This window comes from Macadamia integrifolia, unplaced genomic scaffold, assembly GCF_013358625.1.
Source record: "Macadamia integrifolia cultivar HAES 741 unplaced genomic scaffold, SCU_Mint_v3 scaffold3014, whole genome shotgun sequence".
NCBI lineage: Eukaryota > Viridiplantae > Streptophyta > Magnoliopsida > Proteales > Proteaceae > Macadamia > Macadamia integrifolia.
Genome location: NW_024869135.1, coordinates 1 through 8,981, shown reverse-complemented (window position 1 = coordinate 8,981; position 8,981 = coordinate 1). Strand labels below are relative to the sequence as shown.

Sequence of the window (8,981 nt, the reverse complement as noted above, 5' to 3'; positions counted from 1 at the left end):
GGGGGGGAGAGTGGGTGTGTGGGGGATAAGATCTTAAGTGATAAAGAATTAGTTTGTGATGAAATAACTACAACTTAACCCCAAAGGGTAGCCGAGTTGGGGAGGAACCTTTGCCTCATGAAGCATGTGGCCTGAATTCAACTCCTCTTACCTCTTTCGGGCCACTCACACAGGAGTGTATGGTATTCTTCACTGCTTTCAGTGAAATTTGAATAGCTCTCATTCAACCCTAGTACGATCTCTCTATGCGGTTGTGGGGTCAACATGGACCCATGGGACTAATCAGGCCAAAGGCTTAGACCAGGTTTAGGAAAAAAATAAATAAATAAAATACGATCTAATGAAAATTTTTTCTTTCTCTAATGTGGTGTAGGTGGTGGAAGAAGGAGGGCCTTGCTGAGAACTTGAGCTTTGCAAGGCATCGATTAGTGGAGTGTTTCTTATGGGCAGTGGGAACAGTTTTTGAGCCTCAATATGGTTTTCTTAGAAAATGGCTGACAAAAATCATTAATCTGATTATCCTAATTGATGATATTTATGATGTTTATGGCTCACTGGATGAACTAGAGCAATTCACCGATGCAGTGGACAGGTTAGCATCATGAAGCCTTGAAGTAAATATCACAGCTATCAACCCCAGTAATGAATATAAGGGCTTTCGTAGAGGTCCCAATTAGAAGACTAAATGTTGGTTGAATTATTACTGAATATTTCAAACCATTTTCCTTCTCCAGGTGGGATGACAAGAAAATTGAGCATCTTCCAGACTATATGAAGATATGTTTTCTAGCACTCTATGGAACGACTAATGAAATCTCCAGTGGCGTTCAGAAAGACCCGAATAGAAACATAATTACCCCTCTTAAGAAAGTGGTACGTACATTAGTTCTTTAATTTTTTTTCATTTTCATTTTCCTTTTTCCCCTTCTTGTTCTTGTTTATTCCAAAGCCATTGTTTGATCATCTTGATTGGACTCAGTGGACAGATTTTTGTAAAGCATTATTGGTGGAGGCGAAGTGGTACAATAGTGGATACTCACCCTCTTTAGAAGAGTATCTAGACAATGCATGGATCTCATCCTCAGGGGCCATCCTTCTAGTTCATGTACATTTTGCTCTAACCCAAGTGATGAGTGATGAAGAAGTAGGTTTCCAGGAGACCGATCAGGATCTTGTGTACTATCCATCCATGATCATTCGACTTTGCAATGACTTGGGGACTTCAGCGGTAATTTCTCTTTCTACAAAAGTTCGTGACTAATATTTTCCTTCTCCAGTGGAGCAGGAAGAATTCTCTATTTTTTTTTTTCTTTCTTTTTATCGCTAACGATGGATATCCAGGCTTTTGGCCTGACTAGTCCCGCGGGCCCATAATGACCCCACAACTGCATGGATCGGGTCATATCGGGGTTGAATGAAAACCATTCAACTTTCACTGAAAGCAGTGAAGAGCACTAAACACCCCATGTGAGTAGCCCAAAGTGTGCCTAGTGGGGTAGGAAGAATTCTCTAACCAATAGTGATGATCATGCATTTGAATGGAGACTAGAACTTGAAAAATGCTGGTTTCGATTCTCTATGTTTTACAATCTATTGTCAACAACATGGATATGATTCTTCTGATTTCTCAATCATTGAAAGTATCATCATCTGGTGTGACAAATAAACCAATAATGTCGGATTTTCTATAGGATTGTTTCTCACCTCCTACCCCTAGTGATTTATGAATTATGCATTTTGGATTATTTTGGTAATATGAACATGGGGTGTTTTGACAGGCGGAGTTAGAAAGAGGTGATGCTCCATCATCAATCCTATGTTACATGAGAGAAGCAAAAGTTTCTGAGGAGATAGCTCGAGAGCACATAAAAGGCATGATAGTGAACTCATGGAAGAAAATTAATGAAAAATGCATCTCCCACTCATCTCATTTGCCTCCTATGTTTCTTAATTTAACCTACAACATTGCACGAGTGGCTCATTTTTTTTACCAATATGAAGATGGCTTCGGGGTTCAAGACCGTGAAACCAGAAACAATGTCCTATCTTTGCTAGTTCAACCTATCGAGCTTCATCATCTCAACAAAACTCACTCCATTAAATTATGATTGGTGATGGTTTCATATATCTCCACAAAAAAGGACAAGATCATAAACATGATGATGATGGTGGTTTTTTTGTTTTAATTTTTTAAGTGTAAAAATGTAGTGTCTTTCATGAGATGTATTTTTCTTTTTCTCTTCTTTAATAAAATTTCTGTTCTTTAGCGAAAAAAGTAAATGTATATTTTGTTGTGTTTTAGTCATTGTTCCTCAGTATTTTGCAATTATCAATGCAATATAAAGCAGACATATCAATTTTTCATCAAATAAATGAGAAACGATGTGGCTAGTGATCTATAGTATTTCTAAGCCAAACCGAAGGGCTCATCACGAACTTTGTTCTTCGACTATCCAACTTTCTGGATCAAATGTGATGATGTAGAGTTTTGGCCTTTTAGATTGAAACTTTCCACATGACTTAAGGAACATATGTGCAATTTATAAACAAAATATGGACACCAACTACGATCATGTGAAAAGGCCAAAGTTGCTCAGTCAGAGATTCCTCTCTGGGTGTGCCCAAGAAGAAAAACCACCTTCAACTCTTTTACAGTTTTTACCCTCGTGGACAACATCTTTACTAGCGGTTTTTTTTTTTTTTTTTTTGGACTAAAGATCAGAAATTTTATTGAAGAAAAAGAAAAAGAAAAATAAAATAAAATAACATCTCAAAAAGACAATTTATAATTCCCCACCTTTGGCATAGCGAAAAAAAAAATTGGAAAAAAGTAGACATAAGGGTGGGTGTACCTTTTCCCTATCTTTATTTCACCGTCGACATGCTTAATCCAATGGCATGGAACAAATGTTGCGACCTGGTGATCAAACTATCGAAACAACCTCTCGACATTCTTGGACTAACGCTGTGTAGTTCCTGCACCATGTAATTCCCTTATTATGAGCTGACATTTATTTTCCCACTTTTTTTTTAAAGCTTACAAATAGAGTCATCATTTCATCGTAGGGATCCCATTTATGACCTATTAATTCAATAATCCTATGAAAGCCACCATATGAGGGACACCCCTGTATGCGTCTGGGCAGAAAGTGTTGATCTAGAGATTATCTACATACTCAAAGAAATTAATGAAGTATGTTTAGTGATCAAATAAAAGATCCATACACTTTCAGCTAGGATTTACGAATGTACATGTCATGACTCATGTATCTATATTTTCAGAAGGATTATAGAATCTAAAGATGTCGGATGTCTTCAGTGGATATTCCTAGAACATTATGAACCTAGGAGAGATCTTAACTGCATGCTCCTTATCATTGAATAATCAAACACCAATCTGTAAGGCCAAAGTTTATAAATTGGATTATAGCTAGAATGCCACCTATAAAAAAAAATGGTGCTTTCTTATTAATAATTCGATATCGATTCTTTTACTGTACATTGGCAATAAATAGCAGTGGAAAACCACATATTTTGAATACATTATGGATTAAGACCAATGACAGAAAGCTTCTTGATAACCCAGGCAAATCCTTGACAATTTATCCATGTACCTTCAATCATCAAGAGTGTATCAATAACATCTTTAAGATTCAAAGAAAACCATTAACTGGAAAAATGCCAAATATTAAATAAAACAAAGCATTTACAACACCAAACCGTCAATTTTTCCCTTAAATAGGATATCCCAAAAAACCAACATAAATAAGAGAGAGAAGCGAAGTGTGTTTCCTTTCCTGGTTAATCATATGGAATTTGGATATATGCAGCATCACATACGAAGGGAACATCGGCGTACATGCCTGCCAGAGCACACCGCATGCACTCGAGCACAGTAAAGAGGTAACCAAACGCAATAGCTGTCCAAACGTGCCTGCCAATTTTCCCCCAATACAATGCAAGGGGCAACCAACGGCTCACTGTCCCGATAACCTGAAGGGTGATCTCAAGTAGCATGCCCATCACAACATGGAACCGGAAGAAGTGTGGCCATTCTTTCCTCCTCACCACCCCGAGATAAGCAGTAAAGAAATATGCCATCAAGAACCAGGCAGGCAACCGGCCAAGAGCTCCAAGAAAAGGGTAAGTAAGGAATTCAAAGTCTTCTAAGAAAGGGTGGAGAAAGTAAGCAGTTTCTGCATACATCCATGTCTCGTGGAGAGGCATGAGATAGGGGATGCAAGCTAATGTCCTCCACCACCATCTCGGCTTTTTGGTCATCTGCGGATACCGAAAACTGGAAGGTACATCTTTGGTTGCTCTGGGACTTATACGAGATCTGCTTACCATACTACGTTTCCGTAGTACAGGTAATGTGTGTGACAGGCTACCATAATCCCCCCTAAATAATGGGGTTGATGCAGTGGAAAGGTGCAGGTGGGGCCATCCTGAAATGAAAATTATGAAAGAGACGACTATCAGTATCATCAGTGAGAAAGTTTGAATTATAGAATAATTCTCATAATGAATTTTTATGTGCAACAAATAAAATGATTTAAAGTGCAACTATGCAGGTGGTTTAGCTTTTGAAGGTTTAATCCGGCAGTTTGTTCTTCAATCTTCTCCAATTCAAGCAAAAAACGACAGTATTTTTACGCATTTATATCTATTTATGAATTTTCTAATAATTGAAGTTCAAGAAACACACACACTGTATGCTATGCATCTAAGTTACCTCTTGAATGGCAATACAGCCCTTCCTTAGAGTCCTTACAAGCTGCCCCTGCCCACAAGCTCTTGTTCCTTGGAAATGTAACCCTAGCATGCACTTGAGAGAAGCGTGTAACAGAAGATTTATGAGTAGTGGGGTTACAGATCTTGGGTTTCACAACTGTCTTGGAGTTCAGGCTGCATCCATTAAGAATCATGTCCACAAAAACCTGGATAAAAGATGAACAAAGGAATACTTAGAAGCAGATAGGAGTGTAAACAGCAGCCCAAAGGACTAAAGTGTGAAGGCAGATCATTTCACACCAATTTAGTATGTACTTTGGCAAGAATTTTTTATCAGAAAACAACACAATGATAAAACAATCATAGTTGTCATGGCTCCAAGGCAGTGGCCAGGTGCCTTGTCACCTACGCAACTATGGCGAGCAGGGGGGGGGGGGGGGGTTAGGCTTATATGTAAAGTGAAATTTTATGTCTTTTCTTCATAAATATGAGCGAACAATGTATAAAATTACAGAGCAACCCAGTGCACAAGGCTCCCGCTACTGCAGGGTCTGGCTACCCAGACATCTTCTTTAAACTTCCACTCCTCCTGCCGTTTAATGAGAGTGAAGGGGCAATTGCTATCATGCTAGTAAGAGCAACCCAGTGCATGAGGCCCCTGTTACTGCAGGGTCTGGGAGGGGCAAGTGTACGCGGCCTTACCCCCTGCTTCGCAGAAGAGGCTGTTTCCAAGTTTTGAACCTGTGACCAACATGTTGCAATGTTACTATCATGCTAGCAGTCGATAATAATGTATAATTTCCTAAATCACTGATATCAAGGATCAATTATAAAAAATGATGGGACAAACTGCATAGTCATAAATCTAGTACACATTCTATCTGAGAGAGAGCTAGTATGGTTATAACTTATGAAATAAAAATTACACATCAACATGAATATACTTGTATACGAATGCTTGCTCAGGTACTAATTCTAATAGTCTATACATGAACATGAATTCAGACAGCTGCTCTGGTCAATTGTACTAGCCAAAAAAAAGCAGCAATTAAGCAAGAAATGCAAAAGAGAAGGAAGAGAATAGGGAAAAGAACACCAGGCAGCAGAAGAAAAGAAATATGAACTGTGACATATGAAGACCTGCCCTTTCCAAAAAGGGGCACCATAAATGAAAGAAGAAGAGGAACTTATTTTTTTGGGAAAATGCTGTACACGCTGCCAGCCTGTGCTTTCTTGCAATGCTCTTTTATTCTTTTTTCTCTTTTCCCCCCTCCCCCTGCCCCTACTGACAGAACCACCATTGCCTCCTCATTGTTGTGCTCAGAAGCACAGGCTACACTGACGGTGTAGCGATCCCTCTCCTTTTTTTATTTCTTTTTCTTTTTTTTTGAGATAAGTAATCTACCAGTTTTCTTCAACTGAGCAGGATGGGAATTTTGGTAGTTATATTTTCTCCTCAAAAATATTGAAGCTGGGAATTAGAAGCCGGTGATTCTTTGTGGTGCGGTCCAGAGTCTAGAATCAATTCTAAGAACACAATGAAGTGTTGGAACTATAGTAGTAACCAGGATCAATATGGACCAATGAAGAATAGTAAAAAGTAAACGGATTCTGGAAGTTTAATGCAGTTTTCAGAAAAAATGATAATTCAGGATTTTCCAAATACCACTCAGAGATTGTACTTGAGATTAATTATTTCACTGACTTCAGAAATCAGAAAAGAGAAGTTCACTGTAAACAGGGAAAGCAACACTGTAAGTTAGTAGATACTAAGTAAATAGGGCAGCAACTCCATCTATGGGATCACCTTGGCCCACTAATGATTCCCAGGCCAGATATAATAATATAATTGAGCTGCAGAAGGTGTGATGAGTATTTTGTAAAAGAAAACCAGAAACAGGGGAGATAAATATAAACTGAGACTTGCAGAGATTAAAGCAAGGATTAATGACCAAAACTGATTCTATGACTGCTTAGCAAGCTTAGATGATTATTTGGTTGGTTCAAACTCTCTGAAGAAAGGAAGATGAAATTGGCTCGAACAAAATTGATTAGTGTAGTAGGACTTATGAGAGGTAGTTTGAGAGTCATGGCTTCTAAAACCTTTGTAGAGAAGGCAAGATTACAAACTCAAAAGCACCCACAACCATATAAATTCTCTTCTTAATGGCAGAATGTTGGAGTTAAATCAAATGTGTTCAGCGCCCTTAAAGCTCCATCATTATAACTAAGAAGTGTGGTGTGAATGTGTGATGTTGGGCCTATAAAGCTGACAGATGTGTTATTAGAAATCCATGATTATATGATAATGTGATGGTAGAAGGTATGAAGTATCAGTCTATTCCAAATTCAAGAGGAAAAGTTTTGGATTTCACCCTATCAATGTCCCAACCGAAGAAGTCACACGAGTCACTGAGAACCAAAGTATGCTGACATTGGGAAATAAAAAGGCTGTTAACTATCACACAAAATGAATTGTTTAGTTAGGATTTGTGACTTATTCTAGCTCTTTTTACTAGGGAAGGGACCCCTCAAGTTAAGGTTAAGCGTTCCAGGTGATGCAGTAATGCATGAGTAAATTACAAGAAACTACCCCAGTAGTTTATAACCCCAAACAATACAAATAGGAGCAGAAAACAAAGAAATAAGACCATCAAATAAACCCCCAAGGATACAATACCTATATAGGCGCAAAACCATCCCAAAACCCAACCCGATAAGACAGAGAAAGACCTTCTATAGAGCTGGAGAGAGAAAGGTGCGGCCAGGTCTGTGGGAGTCCGACTGAGCTGCACTTTTGGGTGTAGATAGTCCCTAGGGAAGGTACAAAAAACCCCAAATATGTAGGGCTTCTGACGGCTGGTTATGGAGTTATGCGCTTTCTTGATTTTCAGACCTAGGAGAGAGAATGTGAAGAATTCTGGAGGAACAGCAACTTGTCGTCTTCAGATAACCTTCAAGAGAGGATCGATTGATCTTCTTAGAGTATAGAACCAGTCCTCTAAAGGATCTGCAGATCAGATCTCAAACTTGGGCAGCAATGAGGGTCAATTGGCTTCAAGAACAAGAATTCTTTGGCTGGCTGATTCTGATTTTGTATGCTTTAACAGGTCTGAACTTCTAATAACAATAAACAGAAAATAAAAATAAAAAAAGAAGAATCGATGGAGGGTTGAGAAGGGTGAAAGAGAAAAAAAGGAATGGGTATCTCACCCCTCAAAGGGTTAGGCATCTCACCTCTCAATAACAGTTTTTTTAGCTAAAGAGTAATCACTAAATAATTCATTCATTCAAATCTGAAATTATAAGTACATAGGCTCCTCTATTTATAGAGGGTAGAATAGCAATTAAACTACTATTAGGAGATAGTTTCCCAATAGAACTAGACACTCCTACTACAACTAGGAGCTAGTTTCCCAATAGGACTAGACACTCTTACTACAACCAGGAATTCAAAATAGGACTAGAATTTGACTTTATGACTCCAACATGGAGTAGAACTAACTAACTAAAAGTCTAAATAGGACTTTACAATCAACTAATGGCCTAATGGACCTTTATTGAATTAAATAGCAAATAACTAAACTAATGAATTAAATCCCTTTTTTCTACCTTCTACGCATATTTTATGCCCCATTAAAGTGGCTCATTTCAAAGAAAACCCATGGGATCAAAGGCCCAACACATATATAACACAACCCAAGGCTCATTTGCAATAAAATAAGCCCAAGTGACTTATCTACATCATGCAGATAAGTCATTTCATGGGCCTATTTTATTGGAAATAAACCTTGGATTGGGTTATGTATGTATTGGGTATTTCATCTCCATAGGTTTTCTTTGTAATAGACCACTTTAATGGACCTAAAATTTGGTAGAAAGCAGGAAAATGGGATTTAATTCCTTAGTTTAGTAAGAGTGCTATTTTGAGTCCATTTCCTTTGTTATTTCAGTTTCCTATTTAGTTTAGGTTTCCCAATTAGTTAAAGATTGGATTAGGTTTTTCTTTTTAGTGTTTGAGTCAGATTTGAGTCTTCTATATAAGTTTTACAGCATTGAACACAATTTATTGAATGAAAAAAAAAAAAGATTTGCGTTGGAAAACTGTGAGATGCAGTGTTGTGAAAGACAGCTTGGATGAGATGGCCTAGGGAAGAGTGAGATGCTCAACCCAACATATTCCCCTACCCCAAATCTTCCCTTCATTCTCTTATTTATGTTTTATTCACACTATCTGTCATACTATC

General features: G+C 38.1%; 2 protein-coding genes across 2 annotated transcripts in view; one reads left to right on the top strand and one right to left on the bottom strand.

The window, feature by feature from the left end:
* LOC122067625 (alpha-farnesene synthase-like) overlaps positions 1 to 2,352 on the top strand; it is a 4,379-nt gene extending 2,027 nt beyond the window's left edge. Inside the window, exons 4-7 of the mRNA XM_042631464.1 lie at positions 374 to 592; positions 735 to 873; positions 980 to 1,228; positions 1,779 to 2,352. Coding sequence (XP_042487398.1) covers positions 374 to 592; positions 735 to 873; positions 980 to 1,228; positions 1,779 to 2,108 — 937 coding nt within the window. The 3' untranslated portion in view covers positions 2,109 to 2,352. The remainder of the gene's footprint in view (positions 1 to 373; positions 593 to 734; positions 874 to 979; positions 1,229 to 1,778) is intronic.
* A 1,198-nt stretch (positions 2,353 to 3,550) lies between these two features.
* Positions 3,551 to 5,499, bottom strand: LOC122067624 (protein TIC 20-I, chloroplastic-like). The gene is made up of 3 exons (XM_042631463.1): positions 5,437 to 5,499; positions 4,736 to 4,940; positions 3,551 to 4,448 (listed from the first exon to the last, which is right to left on the bottom strand). Exons 2-3 carry the CDS (start codon positions 4,926 to 4,928, stop codon positions 3,802 to 3,804), a joined length of 840 nt encoding a protein of 279 aa, XP_042487397.1. The 5' UTR covers positions 4,929 to 4,940; positions 5,437 to 5,499; the 3' UTR covers positions 3,551 to 3,801.
* Between the last annotated feature and the right edge of the window lie 3,482 nt (positions 5,500 to 8,981).

Coding starts and splice junctions, on each gene's coding strand:
- LOC122067624 (XM_042631463.1), bottom strand. CDS start 4,928: ATGATTCTTAATGGATGCAGCCTGAACTCCAAGACAGTTGTGAAACCC. Junction 4,449..4,735: donor GCTGTATTGCCATTCAAGAG/GTAACTTAGATG, acceptor TTTTCATTTCAG/GATGGCCCCACCTGCACCTT.